This window comes from Stegodyphus dumicola, chromosome X2, assembly GCF_044657685.1.
Source record: "Stegodyphus dumicola isolate Sdum_Otavi_A_Nest chromosome X2, ASM4465768v1".
Classification (NCBI taxonomy): domain Eukaryota; kingdom Metazoa; phylum Arthropoda; class Arachnida; order Araneae; family Eresidae; genus Stegodyphus; species Stegodyphus dumicola.
Window position 1 is genome coordinate 96,215,896 of NC_140781.1, and position 27,564 is coordinate 96,243,459.

The window sequence follows — 27,564 nt, forward strand, 5'->3', positions numbered from 1 at the left end:
TTCACTATAAGAAAAATCTTTCATTTTCATATAAAGAAAAGAAAAAAGAAAGAAAGATATTGCTTTCCGAATAACCCAATATAATGATGCAGTAATTTCAGTTTCCCTAATACATAGTTCAAAATGTGAATTTTGTTTCAGTTTTTTATCTGTAACTTACTCTACTTAACTGAAATGAATTGAAAAAGCATTCTCATGTTTTTTTCAAAACAGTGAAATGTTCCCATCTTTGAGAAATTGGATAATGATATTAAATATGCACTCAAAATATTAAATATGCACTTGGGACTAAAAACTACAGTAATGCTTAATAAATAATTGCATTCAAATAGAAGAATTAAACAAAATATTTTATATCATTTATCAATTAAATAGTGTTTTTTTTTTTTTTTTCTTTGTGAATTTTTAATATTTTATAAGCTTTGAAATGCTAATAGAAACTTTTTTTGAAGCAAAATTCTCTCATACTTTTCATGAAACTAAACATTGAAAATTTGTTATTAATGAAGTTGTAGAGTCATTAGGATTTTTCGGAAGCATGAAAGATGAAAAATGAGCTTAGCCATCACCGGGAATCGAACCACGGACTTCTGGAAAACGCGCCCAGTGTGTAGTTTTCCCATTTAAGGATAGTGCTGCTAGATCTAAAACAGACTGTACAGTCAAAAAGCTCTTCGTGTCACCAGTGACGTAACTAGAACTCTTGGACCCCTACGCAAAATATTTTCGTGGGCGCCCCAGTAAATTTGCAGCGCTCAAGAAAAAAAAAAAAAAGGAAAAAAAAAATATATCTGAAAGGTTTTAGATTTTAACTAAAAAGGTTTGCTAAGGTTTTTTATGCTCTCGCCAGCTTACACTTTACCCAGCCTCCTCTTGTCTCACTCCTGCTAATCCCCTTTTTTATTTTCTTTTTAGCTTTATTATTAAGCATCATTTTCTTTGCACTTACGCCACATACAATTCAACACCAAAAACCACAAAAATTTAAAAGCTTACCGGCATATGTTTAGAATTTCTGATGCAGAGTTAAGTGTTGGCATGCATTTTTATATTTTTTCAGTCTTTTCTCAGTTTATGAAACCAATATTCAATTTCCTAGTCAGATGGCTAACAAATTTTTTTCTGTCTTTGCATTATTAATTTTTTAACTATTACGTTTATTTATTAATCACTCATGCCACATACAATTTAATTCGACAGCAAAATATTTAAAAACAGCATATCATTAGAATTCTCAATAGAGTGTTAAAGTTTGCCTTACATATATTTATATTCGCTGTATTATTATACAATATTTGATTTCTTTAAAAACTAGCCTAAATAGTTATCATAAAAGAGAAAAAGTATGCAATCATTTTAATTAGTCCAGCAAGTGTCATTTCATAAAAGCATTGAATATTTCTAATTAAACATCTCGTGATTTTAATACATATTTTTTAATTTCAATCACATTAAAAAACACAAAATATTAAGAACTATGTTTATTGCTTTAAAATCACTTAGTTTAAAATTTAGTAACTTTCCAGATTAAATTTGAAAGTATCTTAGGCTTTAATGAATGGCAACACGCTGGCGCGTGGAAGATAAAAGAATTTTACTTTCGGCAGCGGCACCACATTGCTTTCATAGAGTCAGCAACAGTCTCGCCGGCTGGAGATAAAAGTTTTTGATTTCGAACAGTGTTGCCACTGCTCGCTTTCAAATCGTTGAGTTCATTAGTCAAAATTCCATTAAAGTTTTACAAAATTTGAAATAAATAATAAAACAAATTGGAAATTCAAAACTTAGGCTTCAAGGTGCACATGTTCTGGAGGAGGTTTAGGTTAGTCAAATTTGATAGCTCTAGGTACTGTTGTTTTTTCACAATGCGAAGAAAACACATGTAGATTCTTCATCATTTGATTTCTTTAAAAATAACACGGGGCAATAATATTTGGTGTCAACAATTTGAAAAGTGATAAGCCGTTTAGAGTCAACCAATGAAATGACGTCCCTGCTAAAAATGTCCCGTAGAAACCCATAAAATTCTTTTACGGGGAATTGGCCTACGGGTACCCGTACAGCTCTGCGGGTACCCATAGGCCAAATCCCTGTAAAAAAATACAGACAGAAAGCGCACAAATGTACGGGTACCCGTAGGCCAAATCCCCGTAAAAACCCATAGGCCAAATACCCGTAAAAACCCATAAAAAGAAACCCGTACGGTTGTACGGGTACCCATAGGCCAAATACCCATAAAAACCCATACAAAGAAACCTGCAGGGCTGTACGACTCCCTGTAAACAGAAACCTGTACGACTGTACGGATACGAGTAGGCCAAATCTCTATAGAAACCTGTAGAACTGTAGGCACTATAAACAAAATCCCAGTAAAAACCCATAGCCAAAAATCAGAACTTTATATGCATATCCATTGGCCAAATTTCCATTAAAAAAATGGATATTCCGTAGGTCTATGCCTTGTAAAAACCAGTAAACAAAAGCACGTACACCTATACAGGCACCCATACGCCAAATCCTGTAAAAACCACTACACAAAAATCCACGGACCAATAAAGGTACCTCTTGGAAAAATTGCTGCACAAAACAGTAAACAAAAACCCATAAACAGAACCAATAGCATTATACCATAGTGGAGTATCCATACATAGAATCGTACATAGAACGGGTATCCATATACAGAACCCTATAAAAAACAATACACAAAAATAGAACTGTAAATCAAATTTCCATAAAAACATAAACCAGCAGAAGTACATAATTAGCACTGATGAAACGTACAGAACTAAATTGCGGAGAAAGCATGTAAAGTAATTTTAAATAAAACTCAATGCAAATAAATAAAAATTTTAAAATATCTATAAGCCTACGAGCCCGTCCTTCTTAATGCACGTCAATATCTATAAACATATTACAAAATATTTGTATAAATTCTCTTTACAAAATTTTAAACTACCTTTATATAATTCTGAAAATAAAATGAATAGAAAGATAATAACCAAAGTCATGATTCACAACCATCGAATGATATATGTACATATATATATGTAAGAAAAATAAGGAATATGCAAAAGATTAAATTAGCAGCGTAAAATTAATTTTCCTTCTCTATTCTTAAAACAGTAATCTTTCTGCACTGCATCATTTCGAGATTAATTCATGTCATATGACTCTTACATAATTTGATGTTGTAAAAGAAACAAAAACTCAAACAGCCAATAGTAATTTTACAGCAGTATTAACTATCAAATACGAGTAAAAATGCATCGAGAACCAAAATTAACTCGGTCTGAATTAAGATTTCACCCTTAACATAACGCATTTGCTTTTTACGCTTTGGCCTAGCTGGATTGCAGTCTGTCTGCTCCTTGTTTCTTACTACACATTTATCAAAAATGTTAATTTTTGGAATAGGCATAAATAATGTGCCAACTTGTTTGTGGCTGCAACATATTTGCTGAAAGAAAAGTTGAATTAAATCTACCTCGACTGCCAAATTTCTTATTCACTGTGGATTGGAGTTTCAACATCTCTAAGCCATCAAAATTCTTGCTGTTCATTACGGATTCAGCTGCTTGTATTCGACTACAGAATCTATTACATATACAGTCAAAAGTCGTTAATTCGGACACCCATAATCCGGACCTCAAAGCTAAAAACTTTCTGCGCATAGGCGTTTACGCGTGCACGTAAGACCTTTACGACTGAGCATATGTGTGTGCGCAAGCGCAGAATACGTTTTCATGTGCGCATTTTATGTATAACGGACGGTATAAGCCAAAATTATCTAATTATCTCTTTCAGTTAATGTTGATGATTGCGTTGTTCCTTAATCTTCGAGTTGGATCCGGCTTATTATTTTTTGCAGACTGTAACAGCAATTTTATAAAAGTAAACTTGAACTTTCGATTATGTCAAATAGAATTTCCGATGCTGGAGCTCCCAAAGGATCTACAAAACAAAAGTATGTTTCGATGTCAATCAAACAAAAAGTGGAATTGCTGCAAAAAATGGATAAAGACATGAAGAAGGCGACAGAGCGGTTAGTGAAAACAAAAAAATTTTGATTGACAAGTTAGTCGGTATTCTCGGCACAGCAATTACGGGACTTGAACAGCGGAACTTTGTAACTGAACAAGAAATTATGTCTGTTTATAGAATTAAAGAGAAAGTATTTTCACATAAAACGAAGCAACTTAAACAACTTACATTGAAAGAAATGTTTAACAAAGTAAACAAATAAATATTAAGCTTTTTTTTTTTTTTTTTTTTTGTAAATTTTGATACCCTTTAGATCATAATTGCTCTTTATTTCATAAATTACGGTTTCATATTTTTAATTTTAGAATTTCTGCATGCCATCTTACGAGATTTAAACCGATGGTCTATAATCCGGAATCGCCGAAGTCCCGACGAGTCCGGATTAACGACTTTTGACTGATATATAATATTATTTCATTTGATGGTTGCGAATCATTATTTTGACTGTATATATATTATTGAATTCATTATAAATATATACATGTAGTACTGTACCTCACTGCGTATATTTGTATTTCAGTTCTTTAATTGGGGAATTAAACAATTGTATTTAATCACATCAGCTTGTTTAACAATTTGATACCTAATGAGAAATGTATTGCCAAAGGATGGTACTTTCTAGCATCTGCTTAAATTTTAAGTTACCTACAATGCACTAAACCAAATTAAAAAACAAAACTACAAGAAACACAAATTTTCAGGAAGAGAAACATTATTAACAAGCAAGCAAAAAGAATAGGGGACTTGCAAATTAGAAACTTAACACAGAGTTAAAATTTAGCATACTTGCTATCCTCTTAAAGCTCGCTTACCAATGATAATAACACCCTGCAGCTTATTATGACACGCATACACATAGATGTTTTGCGTGGAAGAAAGGATGAATCCTAGAATATAATGTAGTGAAGAAATAATAATATACAAACACTGTGTCGACCCCTTATTACAATACTTTAAATGTTACCTGTATCTCTCAAAAGATAAATGAAACATGAAGATAACATATAATAAACTTAATAATACCCAAAATACAATAAATTATATTGTTACAAAACAAATTTTAAAAAATTTACAAGTTTCAACAAATACCAATTCTCAACGCACAGTTCGGGATTAAGGAAATATCTCATAGCATATGTTTTATTCCGTATCTCACTTTTAGTGCTATATAATCTTCCACAGATTTTATATAAATAAAACCTATAACATAATGGGTATTTATACTATATGTAGTTAGTTCTTGATGTAAAAAAGATCAACTTTCGTACTGTAAAAATTCCATCTATGTGAATAAGTATGAATATACTCATATACACATAATTATACTAAATAACTAATTTAATTAAACTAAATTCCTATAGAAAAATGGGGAAAGTGTAGAATCGCCCACTGCTTGGCGTGTTTCTAAGAATTGCACATACTCGGTATCCGTGTACACATTGACCTATTTTCACTTAAAAAAACATCTCAGAACTGCACAAAAATGCCATTGTGCACTACTTTGACTTTATTCATGTACACATCGACCTATTTCACTTAAAAAGTCAAAAGAAAATTGACAAAAATCCAATTCCTTTTACTTTTGTAAAAAGTGCCAAATAAATAAGTAGGCGATTCTGCACTTTACCCGAAAAAATATATAAAAATACCATTTACCTATATCTATTTATTAATAATTTATTATTACACAAGGTTTTTCATATATCATTTCAAAGGAATATAAATTTAATTAAAGCGATGCATTATTGGAATAAATTTGAGTCAGTGTTTTAGGTGTAAGTTATTTAGATTTCTATTGTAGAAAGAATACTTTAGAAAATGTATAGAAATATTATTTTGAACCATAAAAATTCTAAATAGTAAAATTTAAAGTACTGAAAAGGTAGCTATTGTTTTTGACAGTAGATTACATAATATAAAAATACCTCATGCTGAGCATTTTCTGAAATTACAAAGCCAAATGAAATTTATATAGTGCAGTATTTAGCAATAAGGTTTTGTAAACAAATGTAGCTATATTCGCTTAATTGTAATGACAGTAATTTTAACTGCATTTGTATAAGGCTGTACAGAAGATTTATTTATATGGGTTTTCATCCACAGAGAACAACCGGATTCTCTGTGGAAGTGCTTCCGAAAATAATGTTTAAATATTACTCTAACTATAATTGAAAGCAATGCTATAACAGTGCCCTTATAAGACTCATGATCCGAAGAGCTTTGGTTTTAATTGTCTCGTAAAAACTTTCAATTACTTCTGCAAAATTCATACCCACGTAAAAATTACTACACCGAAGTCAATTGATTATACAGCGAAATGTTCCTAAAACAATCAACTCCACAATTCGAGATAATGCCAGTTTCCTGTAGCCTGACAAAACTATGAATGATTTTTTAAGTACTGTTATTTAATTATTGTCCTGACAAATGTGCCATTATCAGAGGTGGTCATTTAAGAAAATAACCACTATATGAGGTTTCAACTAAATGTAATTTTTTTTCAAATAAATAATTCACATTTTATACTCCCAAGACTAGTACATTTAATATTACATAAATTTTATTCACAAATCTATTTCTATTTCAAAAGCAATTTATGAAAAACAGATTTGAAATTTTCTTCATCAAACTAATAATAATAAAAATTAAAGTATGCATAAAACTGATTATATGTGTTTTAACAAATTAGCACAAAATATTTAATGTAAAAATGTGGTTCTAGTCTCATACTTGTTAAGAAAAATAGACCAAAAAGAAAAAACAATGTAAGCTACTATGATCATCTAAATTTTCACATAATTTTAGGAGTGGAAAAAAATTCCTTAAGCTTGTATGTCTTGTCTACCCCATTCAATAAGTAATAAACACATTAAATATTTCAATGTTTATTTCATTAATAAAACTTACCTTTTTTGCTCGCGAAATATAATTAGTACATTTTTTAAAACATAAAACATTATTTTTGCTCGGCCATATCACATTAGTCGAAAAATTGAAAATTGAACCATGCAAGATCATTTTTAAGTAAGGTATGATCAAATTTATTAGTTCATGCATCTACATGTACAAGCTTTAAAAAAGTATTTCTAAACTGTAGTCAAAAAAATAAATTTTCCGGCACAGCTTTAGTATTAGTCCTTTTTGGCGAGAAATTTGTTTGGCGACATTTTGGAGCGATAAATGAAAAATTATGATAACCTTGGTATCCCTAAATACTGAGCTTCAAACATGCTGCCATTTCTGTCCACGTAACTTTAACGAATTTGATAGGTATCAGAGCTTTGATGGCAGGAGGGATAAATTGTGTGTTTTTCTTAAAGTTACTTTTGTGTTAGGTAAGCACAACATTTAAAAAACTTTTTAAAAAGCCAAATTTTTGATAGTTAAAACTGGTGCTTTTAATATTACATCACATGAGACTTGACATTTTTTCATATGTGAACTCTGCATATTACTATAAACTCCACCCCCCCCCCCAGAAAAAAAAAAAACACATTTTCAGTAGCATGAGGTAAACTCTTGGTGTTTCCTTTGCTAAGAAGATCAAAATTACCATGGTTACCTCATTTTAGAACTATAGGGATGTGTAATTGCATGAATTCATAGGTTCAAATCAGGACCAAAATCAGGTTTCATTATTGCTTTTATAACATTTTCATAATTTGTCTGACTATAAAAAATATAATGTTGCTTAGATTATGGAATATATTGCTTATAATTTAGAGTTCTCAAATTTTGTAAATCTTACAACCTAACAGCTGTATTATTACTTCACTGAGTATTATTACTTTTATTAATAGTATGTTGACATAACAGTCGACTTTTTATTTTAAATTTCATGCAAATTTTCTACATTACTTAAACATTTTATCTAACAGAAATCTGAATTTTTGTAATAAAAACTCTATAATAAAAGTAAGAGTACAATTTATATATAAAAGTTTGACTACATGGCAAGCACTTAGATACTGATTTCAATGTCTTTAAATGTTATTATCATAAAGTTTAGACATATCCTTATTAAGTTAAGATATACTTTTATTCTATTATAAAGTTTAGATGTACAGAACAGAAGGCACACTTTGTGCTTACGACTCAGTCAACCACTTGTGGCAAGATAACTTATGATAACGATTAAGTTCAAATGTAAAATTTAAATTCAAATAAATTTGTAGCCCAAAGGCTGCACAAATCAATTTAATGCAAAGTTGGTTAAAAACTTAACTGGCATGGAATTCAACTATCAGCAATTATAATGCAAGGCTGAAGACTGCAAATCTTTTCTTATCTACCAACCTATTAATGTGGCCTCAAAAGGCAAAACACGGTTTGTTTTACAAAATAAAAACTTCATTTGGATTCTGGTGAGAAAACGGATGGAGGAAATTGACAGTAAAGATCCCAAGCATGAAATAACTCTGGTTACAAAATAAAGGAACGTTACAATATACTTTGTTCTCTCATTAATTATTCAGTACATGAAATAGTGTAATGCATTTTTGTTTGCATCACATACAAATTATTTAGTTTATTTAAATGCTTCCTAAAGCTGACAGGATTTTGCAAACATATTGACCATATTTTTTGATCTATAGATGCAACACTTCTTCTCTTCAGAAGTAAGATTTAGAATTAAGAAATAAGAAAATAAGAGAGAATTATGAATAGAAAATAAATACATATGCTGGCTAGCAGAAGAAGGATCCCTTCATAAAGTACTTTTTAAGAGAAACTGGCTCAGATTCACATTACATCTACGGAAAACTACTGAAACTCCCATATAGCCAGCCTGAACTACCACTGTTCAGTGGCTATCACTCCACCACTAGTGGATTCCAATGACTGTTCGAATTTTTCACAGAAATCATCATTTACGATGATTGTTGTATTATTACCATTGGTACAAAATTTACTCATTATGATAATTTAATTTTAGCTTTTAAATTAGAACCATAAATTACTTGTAATAAATTGAGGGATTAAAAAATACACACTTCTTAATATTTTTACCATTTACAGTATTTAATCATAAAAAATATTTCTAACACTGGTACAAAACTTGCCCATTATAATTGAATTTGATTTCCTTCACTTTGAAATATTTTTTTATTTCCTTTTAATAACAGAATCTAAGAAACTAAAGTAACATATACTAGTTTGAAATGCATTTATTAACCTTTTGTAAATTTCATTATTCATAAACATAAAAATTAACCTTTTGTAAATTTAAAATATTAATGTTTAATACATTATAATTTGTAATTAAAAATATTAACATTTTGTAACTTTCATTACTCATAACATAATTGTCATAAATTCATTTACAGTAGTGTTTCAAGAATTTATCATAGCAGTACTAGAAATATTGAAAATTAGAGAAAGACTGTTTATTCTGATTAAGAGCTTATTTTTTAGGATTGTTATTTAGTCTAGATCGGGTTTTGTTGACAATCCACCATTTTTTTCCGATCTTCAAAACCGGGTCTACCTTGGCGACCTAAGTTTGTCGCCAAATAAAAAAATCGCCAAAAGGACCAATACTAAAGCTGTTCCAATTTTCCAAAATACAGTTTCAGTAGAATGCAAAAACTATATTTCTGCTTCTGCGAACTGAACTAGGGTTTTCATCCGCAGAGAACCCGTTGGCGCTTCGGGAAAGAACCCGTTGGCGCCGTTGCATTTTTATTCGCCAAGCTCGCCGTTCATCGACGATGAGCCGAGAAGTAAACGTAATTTTTAGTGCATATAAATTCAAATTAGCAGACAAAACAATATATTAAGCATATGGTAGTAAAAATTCACACATAATAAGCATGTAGATGTAAAACTAGTTAAAAACACAACGTGAACAGCCGTGTTACAAATTAGCATTCACCCCTCCCGCCGTATTTTCTTCCTTTCATCGCGAACCGAGAACCGGCATATATATACGAAAATATTTCTATCTATTCGTTGTTAAAAAATTTAGAAAAAAATAATAATAAATAAGAGAAGAATAATATAAATCTGCAAATGCGAACAACGACAGTGATAATTCAACAAAATGAACGCATGAGGAATGGTTGCAAACTTCGAACAAGCAAATAGAATAAATCCGATGGGTTACCAGGTTTGAACTATTAACGCCAAAGTTGGCGATGTTTACATTTACCGGCGGAAGTGCTTCCCGTTTTACTGTTTAGAAATTAGTAATAAATAATAAAATACCAGCACTGACTATGAATATACAACTAAAGCCATGCACGTGTAATCGTGTCTAATGTTTGAGAGAACGTTGCTGATAACTGACTAGTTGTGAAATGGAGTTTCTGTGCGTGAAATTGATTTTCCATCTTTACTTTTAACCTGAAAAACAATGTGCTTAAAGACAGAAAAGTGATAATTTCATACATGATAATTTGGTTCAGGGAAGCACTTCCGCAGAGAACCCGGTAAATGTAAACATCGCCAACTTTGGCGATAATAGTTCAAACCTGGTAACCCATCGGAATTATTCTAATTTGTAATACAGTAAATCCTAGTAAATAATATATTGCATTACAACAACCACGAAGAAAATAACACCACCATCGCACAACAATAACTAGCGCGGCGCCATATTGCTTGTTTGGGAAACTTCTGAGAGTGGGGGAGGGAGGGGAATTTTTTTCCTCACGTCAGCATTAACAGGGAGAAAAGTTTTGCGATTGTGAATGAACTTGTTCGCGTTAAAGAGATATTGGTTGATACCGGTGTTTATTTGTAATATCAGAAATGTAAGTGCTTATGTGTGTGTATTCAGAGAACCAACTCGTAGCAAAAACCACTTCCCTAAGACGACCGCCTCTGAAAGAAACCAGTATTTCTGAAAAGATAAGTATACTTTGGTATTGAATATTCCCTCTGTAAGCCGACCATTCACAAAGAAAATGCTGCAAGAGTGTCTGGTCGCCTTAGAGAGATTCATTCCGTAGATGCAATCTTCCTAAGACGACCACTTCTAAAAGATAAACATATCTCTGAAAACGTATTGGTATTGAGCATCACCTCTGTAAGGCGACCACTTGCAAAGATGAATTTTTATTTGCGGCTGGTCGCCTTGGAGAGACCTCGTTGTGTGTGGTGTATATGATTACTGTTATTGTTTCCGGAAAAAAATTTAAATCAAATAAATAAGAATATTTAGTAGAAACCCTCTCTAAAACGACCACTTGCGTTTCCAGGTTACTCTGATGGTCTTAAAGAGATCATATTTTCATTCTGTTAATTTTATTGTTTACAAGAAGTCTATTAACGTCAGATAAAAAAATTGCATAAACCCATATAAACCAACAGAAGATTTATTATTATATTGATACCCGTAAGAAAAACCAGTAAAAGTCAATATACAAACCAGTACAAAGTTCTGCCATTGAAAAAAAATGTTGGTTGTATGGGATGTCAATTGATACCAGTAAGAAAAACCCACAGAGATCAATAGAAACCAGTAAAGTCAGTAGAGACCATAAAAAATTCTATATGTACCAGTAGAAAGTTTTACTAGTTTCTATGGGTCATTTTGAAACCAGTAAAAAAACCCACAGAGACCAACAGAAACCAGTAAAAGTCAATAAAAACCCATAAGATCTTATGGGTACCCATAAAAAACTTTACTGGTTTCTATGGGGCATTTTTAGCAGGGGTTATATTAAATTGTAAGAATCATTTATTTAACAAATTTAATTTTAAGTTTAACATTAAGACTGATTTTTTGGACTTTGGTTAAATGGAAATGCTAGTAATATTAAATATAGGAACAAAATTAAACACTGCAAATGACATGTTCTAAAAAATGAGAACTGAAATAACCACGATTTCTGATTTTAATTTGCAAAGTTTATTCCAAATTATGTACTCGAATCGTGCCTAATTACTTCTTTGATTTCTATTCAAAAAATATGTTTATTTATTATTTGATCATAATATTGAATTAGATAGAAATAAATTAGCATAAAAATAAAATAATACCGGTGTAGTAAAAAATTATTATACTTGTTTCAGGCATCATGTAATTTGATTATTCTTCTTTTAGCGAAAAAAAAATCATTAATTTCATATTTTTAATTACAGCCAATGTTAATAATGTCAGTTTCTAGCAGTTGTGGTTTCATTTTATTAAAAGTTAAAAAGAGTCATTTCATGAGTATTAAACACTTAATACAGCAGATTAAAATTAAAGGTTTTACGCATCTCTTACTCAATCAGTTATACCGCTAGAAGAATAGCTAATTGCTGAGAAAGTATGATTGCTAGAAACTCTAGTTTCATCCGTTCAGTTCTGGAGTGAATATTTACTTTCATCGTATTCAACATAAATAAAACCAGTTGTTTAAAAAAAATTTGTCCAAATTTCTCTAGTATAAATTATCAGCTCTGAAAGCAGACTGAATACCTATTTCGAATTCACTGAAGAGTTTTTCACGAAATTTGGAAAGAAGGAATGTTTTAATTTGTTTACCGCATTGTAACAGAGAATGTTCGAAAAGTTCTCTGCAGGCTTATTTTATTGCATATTGAATCTAAGCGTATACATCTAAACAAGAAATTTCTTAAAATACATTATTTAGTATTATGAAAATGGCTTCTGCATAGTGGGAAGCCCACCCTTTCCTGTGCAAAACTAATAACCATACTAACAAAATTTTATATGGATCTAATCGAGGCAAATTTCTCATTAGTAAACCATTCATTATATTTTGATTAATTTAATAAAAATTACCATACCTTTGTATGCAAACTTTGCGAAGATTCAGCAGCTAAAGAATGCATTTTATAATCTAAATCGTCGTTGATAAAAGACAAGCTTTGGGTGATGGCGTCTGGCCCCTCAGATGCTAGTTCCCCCGATTCCTCTCTTATCATTTGCGCAGATTCATGCGCAGCGTGTTTACTCCAGGGAGCTCGGCGTGCTGAAAGCCGATTTTTTTTATACGCCACGCTATTATATTGTGAACTTGGTGCGCATTAGAGTGTAAATTAATTTCTTTTACTTTTTCTGCAATAGTTTTCTTTTTAATTGGGATACATATTTATTTGTTCAGATGCTTTATTGTAGATGTTTTATCATAAAGGAAGAATTCCTGATTTATTCATTAATACAGATCATCGCCCAAAGCTATTAGAGATACAGATATCAAAACGTAGAAGCTTATTCCTTTTGTAATAAGGCTACTATAAAGGGGAGCTGAATCATCATCCATTTTGAAGCTAACTTGTTGGTATTCGCTATTGGATTAGCACTGATTTCTTGACATATTTGTGGATCGATTCCGACCTAATTTTCAGAAAAATGGGTGGTTGTGCTGCACCAAATTGTTCGAATCAGTCTAAAAATAACTTTAGGATGTTTCGTTTCCCTAGAAATGAAGAAAATGGATAGTTAATTCTCGTCGAGATCAATGGATCCCGGGCCCAGGAGCGTATCTTTGTGAGGTAAGTTCAGCTTCGTATTTTTCCATAGAATGTTAGAAAAATTACTCTTCTTGGTACTTTAAAATATTTATTTTCATTTAACTGTCACTTATTGACGATCAACTGATTTTATAAGTACAAAATCAACTGCGGAATGTGTATATGTTTGTGCAGTAAAATATCGTTGTTTCATGTTGTTTCTTTTGTTATCGTGAAAAGTTTATACCGTTTGTAAAATTTGTATCATACATTTCATGTAAACTTTGTGCTCAGTTAGAAATGTGATGTGCCTTTTTCTTTTCTTTAATTTTACTGTACGATTGGTGATTTAAAGTAGCATTCTATGTTTTGATTCTGATGTATTGTCGCCAAATCGGATAGTTGGCGCCAATGTTAAAAACTGGATGGTATGATCCAAATAATAAATGATTTTGTTTTTTCTTTATAGTAAGATAAATATATTCTGTATTTTTAGACATTTTTAAGAAGTTAAATATTAATTTAAATATTCGATGATTCGTTTTGATCCCATTATTATCCTTTATTGTAGTAGTAAATCTTAATGTTGTATTTTTAACTATAGGTACTTTAAATTTATTTTTAGTGTGTGAGCAGGAAATATGTTTTAAGTAGTTTTACAAACATGATTACTTTTTAAAAATTTTGTTCTATTTTCATAAAAAAAATTTAAATTTATCAGAAAATTACATTCTTAAATTATTATAATATATGTAACTGTAATTTAATACTAGTGCTTTTGATTTTAATGTTAAATTTCATGCATGCTTTTGTTAAATATGCAGGTACATTTTGAAGAAAATCAATTTGAATGCTCTAGGCAAGATGGGCGTAAAAAACTCAAGCCCAATGCTGTGCCAACTCTTCAATGTGCCTAATCCCCCACAACTGTTGACCCCACAGCGTCTAAAAGGCATTGGTTTACCAAAGCACCGTTCAGTTACATCCAATTTTTGTAATGTATGTGTTTTTTATTTTTATGGTTTTTCATAAAAAAATATGCTTTTATTACAAATGGACTAAATTGCTTTATAAAAGAATCAAAATATTGAAATTAAGGCATTATATGATAAAGCTGTAATTACAGTCCCTAAGATTAGATTAAAAAATTAAAATTTTGCTGTTGTTATATATATAATTAAGTATGTACTTTGTTATTATAATCATATATTGAAAATTAAGCGTAAAACCTCAATTTGATGTAGTTTTTGGATAAAGTTTTTGTAGTTTTTCGAGGACGGTCATACATGGGTCTGGTTTCTTCAAATTTGCTCCTAAAAGAAAGAAACCGGTATCTGATTGCCTTCAAAGTCAAAAGAGTTTAAATCAAAATTTGTATTAAACTAAAGTTGCTTTTTTGCTTAATTTTAAATTCCAGATAAATAGAGAGAAATATGTATGGAGTAAGTAAAAGAAATAATATTGAAATTAATAACTTTAATCTTGAGTAATACAATAATATAGTTATAATACATTGATTTAAATGTATATTTTAATGTCTTATATGTCTTGTCTGAATGTTGTTATTTTTTGTTTAAAGATTGACAAAACTTATTAGGATTATTTATTATTAAAATTACATTAAGTATATTTTATTTATCAGCATTTTCAGGTATCCTTACTTATATGTGTTTCATAATTTTTGCATCTTCAGGGTGGCTTGCTGCACAGTTTACCTTTATCAACTGAAGCGATTTCTGTTGCTGAAGCATCTGTTGTAAGTCTTCATTTGAACAGTTATTAAATATTTAGTATTATAAACTTTTTCTAAAAAGTATTAACACTGTTTCTAAAATTTAAAAATATATTAACGTAATATTTACTTATGTTTAAGAAGTATGAATGCTATGAACAGTCCAATGTATTTATGCTTTTTTATAAGTTGAGTTACTTTGAAAATGGTAATGATTATTTGTATTTATTTTTATCCGATCAGAGTTTATAATTTCTTTCACTTCCACATATTTCATATATTATAATTTCTTTTAGGTTCATTTGCCACAACCTTCAGCTTCATATTTTGGAGAAATAAATTTTGCTGCCGAAGTATCTGATGTAAATTGCCATTTTGCACTTCTAAAAAATTTTAATAGTTTTTTAACATCTATTCGTAAACTGTACTATTTTTTTTTAAATGTTTCCATCTTCATAATCATGCACTTTATTTCATTTCACCAGTGGTTGCAAATGTGTACATTACAGTACATCTCAGGTGTGTTTGCAACAACATTTAGCATTACCTTCTGATTAAATAACAGCTGCTAGTAAAGAATCTATTCTATGTTTTCATTTGAGCAGCTATTAAATGTCATATGTTTTACATATATTAATGAATTTTTATACGATTTCTGAAATATGAAATTGTTTGTCTTATGGTTGCTAAACAGCTGTACTATATCTGGCTGTTGTGCTATGGAATTATTTTTGAATTTTGAGTGTTAACAATTTATTATCTATTTATGAATTATAAAATGTTATGTAAAATAATTATTTCTTAAAATGAATGTAGTTTATATTATCTGTATTTCTAAATTTCTTATATATATATTTCAGGTTTGTTTGCAAGAACAAGCTTCAACTTCATCTTGTGATAAAATGCCATCTATTTGTGAAGGATCTCATATAAGTAGATAATTAGTGTATTATTAAATTGCTTGCTTATACAAAATGTTTCTATTAACTTTTTTTGGGGGGGGTAAAAGGAATGTAATTAATTTCATCAGCATTTACAAATTCTTTGTGTACATTTCAGGTTTGTTTGCAAGAACAGCTTTTAGCCTCATTTTGCAATGAAATACCATCTATTTGTGAAGGCTCTGATGTAAGTTGATAACTAATGTATAATTAAATTGCTTCCTTATATGCATTTAAAATGTTCTATAAAGTAATTTTTTGGTAAAAGGAGTGTAATTAATTTCATCAATAGTTGCAAATTCTCTATGTAAATTTCAGTTTTGTTTGCAAAAACAACCTTTAGATTCATCTTGCAACCAAATTGTAATTAATTTTAATTAATTTCATCAGCATTTCTGAAGGCTGTGATATAAGTTGATAATTTGTGTTATTAAATTGCTCATGATTATGGAGATAATCGATCCCTTGAAAAGCTGGAAATAAATTTTAAAAATCTATTTTTAAGTGAAATAAATTTTAAATATTAGAAAATAAAACAAAAATAATCTAGAAAATGCTGAAAACAATAGAGTCAAATTTAAAAACCCACCACAGTATAGGAAAAGAGACCTGGAACTTGCATTTTTATTTTGTGGATTTATTATCTGTTTAAGTTTGACATTTAATCCAAAGGGGCTTTGTCCCTGAAGGACTATTGTTTTCGTTTTTTATTGAAACACTATAAACGGCTGCATCACTTTTCAAATTGTTGCCACCAAATATTATCACCCTGTACTATATTTAAAGAAATTATGTAGTGAAGAATCTGTATAAATGCATGTATGTTTTTTGCATTCTGATAAAACAACGGTACCTAGAGCTATCAAATTTTGAATGACTTAATTCTACTGTGAATATGGACATCTGGAAGACCGAATTTGAAATTCGGAATTTGTTTTAATATATTTTTTATATGTTGTAAAACTTTAACAAATTTTTGATTAACAAACTTGAGGATTTTAAAGCGAAAAATGGCAATGTTGTACAGAAAAGACACTTTTATCTCCAGCATGTGAGACAATGAATCGGGAATTCTGAAGATATGTTCATTTTAAAATTATCTTGCAATATTGCTGTTGAACTGAATTTTATAATTTAAGTGTGAAAAACTTGATATTTAATAAATAAAGGTAAAACACAAAATGTTTAAAAAAGGCCCCTTTGGGTGTAATTTAATATCTGAAACCTTTCAGATCTTTTTTGTTTGTTTGTTGTGTTTCCCCCCCTTCTTTGATGATTATTCATATAGATTTTTTCTTTATTCCAGGATGTTCTTTTAAGAAATTTTATAAAACAGCAGACTGAATTGATCTCGCTTCTGCAATGCCAGAACAAAATATTACTGAAAGAACTTACAGCAACAAAAAAAAAAAAAAAAAAAAAATGAAATTAATGTTTTAAAAAAATGGCATAGCACTGAAATTCAACTTCATGACCTTCAAGTACAGCATGAGGAATTGCTGAAAGGAGTGAAAACATTTCTTTCAGATGAACAAATAGCAATGTTGAAAATTCCTCGTAGAAGCATTGCAAAATGGTCTAACGAGAGAATAATAAAAGGCCTCAAAGTTAGATTTGCCTTGGGCAAGCATGGTTATAATTACTTGCAAAGAATAGGTTTTCCGTGCTTTCATACAGCACTTTAAATAAAAGACTTCAAGGTCTTGAAATGAATTTTGGAGTCATCAGTGAGATGATTGAACCTTTGAAAATTAAAGGAGAAAAAATGAATGCTAGTGATAAAGACTGTATTTTATCATTGGATGAAATGGAGATTTCTGGCAATCCTGATTTTGATATTTCAAAACGTAAATTTATTGGTAAATGTACATTAGGAAATCAGAAGGGTGCAGGAAATCACTATTTAGTTATTTTACTAAGAGGTTTGAAGCTGAAATGAAAGCAAGTGGTTGCCCATGAGATAACTGGACAGGTAACAGGATGCCAGCTCAAACAACTTGTTGTCAATGTTATCGAAGCTGTCAATTCTGTTGGATTTAATGTTGTTGGTATTGTTAGCGATATGTCAGCAGTAAATAGAAGCCTGTGGAATTCTTTGGGAATATCTGTTTCTCGAAACCAAAGAAATAATTTCACTACTGAAATTAAGGGCAAAATTATTTATGTATTTGCAGATGTGCCACTTCTTTTAAAAAAATCTCTGGTCTGCAACTCTTAATCATAGTATAAAACTGCCCAGTTATGTTTGCAATAAAGAAAATTTGGTTACTTTGCATGTATCTGCAGGATTTATAAGATATCTGGATTACTGAAACAAACCAAAATTGTGGTTTGAGAACTATGCATCATCTCAGCAAAGAAGACCTCTTCCCCTCACATTGTGATAAAATGAATGTTGCTTCTGCTGTGAGGTTTTTTCCAATTAAAACAGCTGTGGGATTGGAGAAGGCAGTAGCTTTAAAAGAGATAAGCCCTAATGCTCTTACAACAGCATGGTGGATAAGATTTATATGTCAGTGGTTTCAAATGCTATCCTCTAGATGTAGAAAGAACTCAATTTCTGTGACAAATAAAAGCAAAAAAATTGAGTTACTTTTTGAATTTATTAATGTTATACAGCTTATAGAAATTGGTAAAGGGTGGAAACCATTACATACTGATTTGATTCTTTCTACTTTATCAGCCATACAGTTAGCAGAGGCATGTTTTCTGAATGATTTTCAGTTTATTTTGACGAGCAGATTGACACAAGATGCTCTAGAAAATGTATTTTCTCAGATACGCAGAAAAGCTGGTTTGAGGCCAAGTGCTTTGCAAGCTGTGAAAGCATTAAAGCTTATCTGTTTATCTCAGTTTATATCTGACATTAAGAACTCCAGTTATGCTACTGATTCAGATATTTACTTATTAAACTATGCGAAAGATGAATTTGAATTTCTGAAGGAGAAAAAAGCTTTAGAGCCTGTTACCATACCAGAAGTTTCTGATGTATCTCTACAGAATCTCACCCTTAGTGAGGAAAATAACGTCTGTTATGTTGCAGGAGCTGCAATAAATTCTGTTTTGAAAAATGCTTGTAATTCATGCTGACAGTTTCTCTTAGTTTGTGAGCAAAATACTCCTTCCATTGATGAAAATAAGCAGTACATAATTAATTTTGCAAATTTAGGTGGGCTTAAATGTCCTTCTCCAGAAATTTTTAAATTGTGCCTTCTGTGTGAAAAAATCATTCAAAATTTTCGAGACGAAATAATACATGGAAATGTAACTATGGATGTGGAATTTGTTAATATGATTTGTAAGAAAGCAGGCGAGGTAAATATTCCCTCCTGTTGCTATATCAAAACAAAGATAATAAAATATTATTTGACTGCCCATGGAATTGGTCTCAAGAAGCTTCTTCAAAATAAAAGGCAGCAGCGGCAAAGTTTTGCATCTCCTGCTTTTAAAAGGAAGAAAGTAAACTAGAATCTAATCAAGAGTTTAAGAAGTTTTTGCTGTTCAGTTCTGTCTGTAAAAAAGTAGAGTAGTTGTCACTGAAAAATTGCTGTTTGTCTCTTCGAATAATAATTAGCCCCACCAACAGCTGAATGGTTAAAGTTACTGAATGCTGGGAGTTCCATCTTCTGTTCTATTTCCGAACAGGCTGGCTGCATGGTTGGTTTTTTTTGTGGTTTTTCCCCATGTGTAATGTGAATACAAGCCAGTTCTCCTTAGAAAGTCCTCTACAATAGAAGATCTCATAGTCAGCTAAATCGGATTTACTTTTGTGTGACCTTAAATGAGGCATCAATTGTGAATCTGTTTTGGCATGTTATTTAGGAATTTTAAATGAAACATTTATTGCTGTTGTGAAAGAATGATCAACTGATGTTTACCTTACTAATCAATGTCTTATAGTATTGTAATGGCTTGCAGGATTTTTCATAATGGGATGTTGCATATGTTTTACTCTTCTTTTTTACCAAATAAATAGAGTATGTTCCTAATCAGACATTTCTTCTTTTGTACCAGGGTTATATAGTATGATGTGATAATTTGGATTTGTTTATAGAATACATAACAGTATTTTTTGACATTCTAATAGAACCAGTGTATTTTATTTATTTACTTATTGCTTTAAAACAGATTTTGAATCAAGGCTTACTTCCCATCCCCTTTGGGTATGCACATAAAACATGTTTAAGCTATATTTATAATATATCAATGAGATACAGTGGATGGACAAAAATATGGAAACACCTTGTGAAATGCATGTTTGAAAAGAAAGATTGATTTTAATGAAATGTAGGTGGCGCTGGCATTTTTGACTACTGATGCCACCTATACAACTTCGTAAATGTGCTAAACAGTTCAGTTGTTGTCGGAGTACTGTTATGTGAGGTTGTCATTGCATTATGTCAGAGTTAACAGACTTCGAACGTGGGCAAATTGTTGGAGCACGTATGGTAGGTGCTTCCGTAAGCAAGGTAGCCGAGGTGTTTAGTGTTTCAAGAGGTACTGTATCGAAGATTTATTCCGCATATTTGAAAAGCGGAAAAACATCATCTGCTAAATCACAGGGTGGACGAAAGTGTGTCCTGAGTGATCATGACAGACGATCATTAAGGGCAATTGTGACAAAAAATAAGAAGACCACAGCTGCAAAAGTTACTGCTGAAATGAATGTTGTGTTACCGAACCCTGTGAGTACCAAAACAATTAGAAGGGAGCTTCATAAACAGGGAATTGCTGGCCGTGCTGCAATTGAGAAGCCACTCATCAGTGACGCTAATGCCCGTAACAGGAAAAGGTGGTGTTTAAGTCATAAAGCCTGGACTATAGAGCAGTGGAAGCGAGTAATATGGTCTGACAAGTCTTCTTTCACATTGTTTCCCACTTCTAGCCGAGTTTATGTCTGGAGAATGCCATCTCAAGCCTATAATACAGACTGTTTGTTGCCAAGAGTGAAACATGGCGGGGGTTCTGTTCTGGTTTGGGCAGCCATATCGTGGTTCTCTGCTAGCCCCAAATGAACTGTGTCAGGGCACATGACTGCCAAGACTTATGTGAATATTTTGGCCAATCAAGTTCATCCCATGGTACAAACTTTGTTCCCCGATGGTGATGGTGTCTTCCAAGACGACAAAGCCCCTGTTCACACAGCTCACATTGTCCAGGACTGGTTTTCTGAGCACGAGGATGAGTTGTCCCATCTCCCCTGGCCACCACAGTCACCAGACCTGAATATTATCGAACCTTTGTGGTCTTAGGTTAGCTCCTTTAATGGAAAAAGAACAAAATAAAAATGATATACCTTGAAAACAAGAATACTATCTGAATAGTGTTGGCTAAAATTTATTCAGATGTTTTTTTGCATTTATTCAAACATCTCCGCATATAAATGAGAATTACATTCTATATAAAGCTGTTTGATGTATAATGGAAAAAATTCAATTACTGCAGTATGTTTTAATAGAATTTGAATATAATAGACTGAATTGCACTACATTAGACCAAAAAGCAAAACATTTTTATTTATTTATCTTTATTTTCACTATATGTGTTTGTCATATGTTTGTTACTAGAGGACTTATTTTATAGATTTGAAGCTAAATAATATTTTTATGTTTTTACTTATGCAAATTAATTAATAAAAAGAACTGTGATTTAAGTATTGTCTTTGCTGTGATATAGATTGAATCTTATTATGTTATGGAATTATCATTTAAATATTCAGATACGTGTAATATTAAGAGCATATGTATGTAAGTATAATTTTTCCAAGTATAATAAAAAGTTACCATCAACAACAAATAAACTTATAAGTAAATAGTATCTGTAAATTCTGTATGTAAAGGTATTATTTTTATTTTTATTTATTTGTGTGTGTATTATTTTAATATTGTTTATAGCTAAATAAAGAAAAAAAAAATGGAATTTTTTTACTCTATTAAATCTATGAATCCCACAGTCATCTGAGCATTGAAGTAATTTTTATAGCATTCTGCTCTTCATTCTAAAAGCATTATAATTTAAAGGTGTATATCTTGAATCAGTATTTAAAATCATAAAGTGTTTAGCAGCTTTTTCTGGAAACACACACAAAATAACATTTTTAACAAATTTGCTACAGTAATAGACGTTTGATTCCATGTGAGCAAAATTCAAATAACATATTAAAAATAAAAAACAAAAATTAAAGATTAAACCTTATCCTAAATTAATAGAGGTTGAGGGAAAGCTCTTGCCAAAAAATACATTTTGAGATAAATAACATTATGCGTGTATTTAAAAGAAAAAATTGAAAATTCAATAAAGGAATTCAAAAAGAAAGCATTTTAAACTAAAAATACAAATTTGAAATATGATATGTGAAAATGTTTTAGAAACTTTTAAAATAACTTGAATCATACGAGAAATTTGGCAATTTAAAAAAAAAAAATACGAGAAGGAATCTGAACTGCAGACAAAAGAAGGGGAAAAAGCCACACATCTTTATAGGAGTGCAGAAAAAAGCTGAAATTCGGATTCTCTAGAATGTTAAATTTTAGCGGACAGCGCTAAAGAGCCAAAGTTGCCGCTCCACACCTAAATTGCAACCCTAAAGCTTAGATTCAAAATGGCTGACGAGTCAGCCTGTATCTCTAGTAGCTCTATTTTGTAACGAGATGTCATTTATAAAACGATTTATTATGATTCGGCGGGCAAAACGTGTTTTTATGTTTTTTCATATAAGAAAGAAACAGATGTACATAAGATTCTTGCTTTAAAATGTATGCAATATGAATACTTAAAAACCAATTTCAGACGTTTCCAAAATTCGGCCCCGAAGAGGGGGGACGTGTTCTTCACATATTCCTTCATAACTCAGTTATCCATAAGGCAAACTTCTGAATTATTGCTGTAAAATGTAAGGAACACAAATAAATGCTGACATCAACATGTGTGGGGAGGGTGATTGATTAGAATAAAATACAAGTTTACATAATGTACAAGTAAGCCTTATTAAAGGTACACATCAGGTATGTAAAGCTAGTTAGTATATAAAAAAACTTAAGGTTTCTATTATTTAATGTTATTAATAATTAAAACCACAAAATAAAAATGTAGCAGCATGTGGCAATTCACAAAACTGTGATGTGATTTTGAAATTGTGATGAGATTGTTACAATGTTCAGTTAGTTTTAAACAATTCTACACATAATAAAATGGCCAGTGCACAACATGTGAATGTACATGGGGTTGAATAATTAGAAAATAAAAAACTTGACAAAAGCAGGGGGGAAAAGGAAACGAAAGCCGTGAGAGGGAGGCTTATCTGAAAATGGGGACAGGGAGCCTTATCGAGTAGGATTAGTTGCTACGTCACAGAAAAAGGATGTGTGCTTAGGTTTTTTTTAATTTGGTGATTTAGGTATTTAGTAGTTATATGATAATATGCAAACTTTCTTATTTATATTGAATTCTTAAAAACATATATCAAGTAGGTGTTTTAAGTGACTGATACAGTTAATTTCATTAAACAGATATATAATAAAATGTTTCCTTAACAGTATAACGTCTTTGGAAAATAATTATTTTCTTACGTGCATTTACCCGAAGGTTGAATGTCTATAATATTCCTACATATAATGGGTTTCATACAGGCAATAAATTTTAAACCAAATCATAAATTTATTAAAATACAAATTATATTGAGTACTATTTCTTGATTTGGTGATTTAGATATTTAGTAGTTATATGATAATTTGTAAACTTTCTTATTTATATTGAGTTCTTAAAAACATATCAAGCTGGTGTTTTAAGTGACTGATACTGTTATTTTCTTTAAGCAGAAATTGCTATACAATAAAATGTTTTCTTCACAGTATAACCTCTTTGGAAGATAATTATTTTCTTACTTGTATTTATCCTTTGACTGCGAATATGTCATAACAATTTAATAAGAAATTATATTTTATTGATTTACCGGAAGTGATTTCCTGCGTTAATAAATATTTAGAATTTGTTTTTTTTTTCTTCGTATTCCAACTGTTTTACTACGTATATGATGATTATTTCCTAGGTACCCTTAACGACGATTATTTTCGAATTTAATGATTGAGTGATCCTATACACTCAGAATTTTACCTTATTTCTTACATCTTCTGTTCGCAATATCAGATATACTTTCCGTAATCTTAATTACATTACTCATTTTTATTATTAAATTCATTTTACCCAGAATTTTTACATACTTGTTAGCCATACTTTTAACTTATTTGTTATATTTTACGAGTGTAATTACTAAAAACACGCGTTTTTGGGTCTTATATTATTCAATGTTAGATGTAATTTTTAGCTTTTTTCGTTCTTTTTAACGTTAGTGATCTTCAACATATTCTGTATTTTAACTTATTTCATATATTTTTCGATCATATAGATAACCTGTATTTAATTTTAGATGCAACATTTCTAGCTTGCTTTGTACATTTTAACCTTCATTATATTTAATATACTCTAATTTTTAGCCAATTTCTATTTTCACACTATATACATAACTTTTAGTGGATTTCTCTCATACATTTTAACCTTCATAATTTCCAGTATAATCCTAATTTTGAACTTGCTTATTACCTTTTAATACCATATACCTGACTTATTTAATTCTAGATGTAAATTTTAACTCCTTTTCTATTTTTTATCGCTTTTAGTTTTCAACATACTAGAATTTTAACCAGGGCTGTGAAGTCGGAGTCGGAGTCACGGAGTCGGGCAGATTTGGGGTAAAAGGAGTCGGAGCTGGAGTCGCTAAAAACAGGTCGACTCCGACTCCAACTCCATGGACAGTTTAAATTTGAAATAAAATTAAAATGAATTGAAAAAAATTTATAACAAGCTGAGTTATTATTTTTATGTATGGACTGTGTACATTAATAAATAGTTATTTTCTATTTTATTGACCTATTAATAAATAATATAAGGGAGGGAGATGGATGTGATATTTGCTATTAGTGATTAAACTGATTCATTTAGTTACAAATCTCACTGGTAAATTTAGGTAAGCAGCAATAGCAGCAGGAACTCCTAAAATTGATGCCATTTTTAGGAAGCGAGCAGGAAAAGGAGCAATTATTGATCAAGCAATGCGATAAGGAAGTACATATTTGATGATAAAGAGGTTTTTTAGAATTAAAAACTTTTTTAGAAGATGTAGATAACCCTAATGTTTCACTAACAGAAAAACTGTGGAATGATCTTGCAGAATTGGAAACTCTTCTTTCTATACCGTATGTAGCCACAAAAAAGCTGCAATCTGAAGACTTGACAGGAGGCGAGAATGGGATGTTTGTTCTTTATGAAATGGAGGGTTTATTGCAGAAGGAATCATTTCTTCAATGAAGAAAAGAGAAACTAGTTTTCTAGACAATGAAATCTTGCTGGGTTCAATATATGGAGATCCGAAACACCGAATTTTCTCGGATGACGAACAAATAAAAAGGCAAAGAAAGTCATCTATTAACTTTCATTAAGAATGAAATTATTCTCAGAACAATTGGTGAATTCGAATCAGGACAGTCAAACTGTAGACATTGCAATTGAGTCTCCATCATCCTTTTCCATTGCTGAATTAGATTTTGAGAAATATTTTTGGATAATATTGAAAAGGCTAAGGCAAAGCGAATGAAAATAAAAAACAAGAGCCTTTAGATATAAAAATGAAAAAATACAAACAAGATTTCTACACTGCCTACGAAGAAATAGAGAAATATGATTGCGCTTGTAAGACACCTCTTTTAGAACTTACAAAAAATCTATCCTGAAAAGTTAAAACAAGTAGCCCAACAGCTCTTCCTCATACTCAAGTAAGTGTAGAAAGACTCTTCTCAGCTCTGAATTTATCAAATCGGATCTATGGCCCTCCAACAAAGAAAATCTTGCCGAAGCTATACTGTTTCTTAGAAATAACTCATGCCAGTTTTTCCATTTCATGATAAATACTAATTAATGTAAATAATTGGCTATGCCATCAATTTTTTTCTGTAGCATCTATTACATCTTTTATATTAAAAAATAAGCTGTAACCCATGTGTATATGTTTACACACACACACACACACACATCACACACACACACACACACACACACATATATATATACGAGGGAGCTGGAGTCATTAAAATTCCAGGAGTTGGAGTCAGAGTCGGAGTCGGTCATTTTACCTACCGACTCTACAAGCCCTGATTTTAACTAATATGTTATATTTTCACATGCCTTTCATTTAATTTGTAACGACTTTCAGACGTTTTAACCTTCCTAATTTCAAACAGGCTCTTAATTTTAGCTTAATTCCTCTATTTTCTTACCGTGTATATGAGCTTTATTTAATTTCAGATGTTATTTTTAACTTGTTTACATTTTATACCTTCGTAATTTTTAAAGTACTCTAACTTTGAACTTGTTTATTACATTTTCCTACCATACACATGAACTTTAGTTAATTTTAGATGTAATTTTTATACTTTTCTGACACTGGTTTTCTTTCTAGTTTCCAACATACTCTAAAGTTTAACTCTGTTTTATAATTTTTGATTGTAATTGCGCTTTTGATTTTACTATTTCAGCTAAATTAACATGCTTAAATTTCTTAAACATAGAGATAATTTTCAATTAAGCATTCTATTTTACAACCTTTAACTGTTATTCATATCCAATTCGTTGAATAGCCCTTACTTAGTCCATATTTTATAGTACTATTTTAATTTGCCAATTCTACAGTTTATTATTCTGTCGTACTCTTTCTTACCATGACTTATCCTACTATTTTACTTCATTATTAACTTCATTCGCATTTTCAAACTTTATAATTTCTTGCATATTCTAGTATTTCCTTTTAATTCTTAATACCCGTTATATCTGAATATATGTTTTTAAGTTCTTCAATGTTACCAATGTTCAGTTTTTAATCTTGATTCTCATTAAGATAGTTTGATAGATTCCGAATTTTTAGAATGAAATCTCAACTTTCATTCCTAATTTTAGAACCATATTCATTCTTTTATGTACTCATACAAAATTCTTTCTTATTATTTTGAACTCTCAGTACCTTTTAATTCAGTAATTTTTACTAATTGAATGCATTCTACATCACTTTAAATGCCTCGACTATGCAAATTTTCACTTCATTACCTTTTTCTACACTAAGTACGGATATTTCTACCTTCATGAATGACTTTCATGTGAAATTAACAAAATTTGACGTTACATGTATAAAAGAAATTTCTAAGATAAACATCTTCAATATTGAATTATCAGGTTCAATATTCCTTCTAACCTTCTTCGGGAACATACAAGGACCTGACTCGGAACAGAGAGCTTACTAAAGCTATGTTCACTAATTGTGGTAAGTAGACAGGATACAGACGAAGGGTATACAAAACCCTTTATTTTTCTCTATATACAATAACTTCCGTACTTCGG

The 27,564-nt window shown here is 30.6% G+C and overlaps 1 protein-coding gene across 1 annotated transcript in view; it reads right to left on the minus strand.

Moving 5' to 3' along the window:
• LOC146992830 (uncharacterized) overlaps window positions 1-12,921 on the minus strand; it is a 102,918-nt gene extending 89,997 nt beyond the window's left edge. The window contains exon 1 of the mRNA XM_085808806.1: window positions 12,784-12,921. Within this exon, the coding sequence (XP_085664932.1) occupies window positions 12,784-12,921 (138 nt within the window). The remainder of the gene's footprint in view (window positions 1-12,783) is intronic.
• Window positions 12,922-27,564: the final 14,643 nt, after the last annotated feature.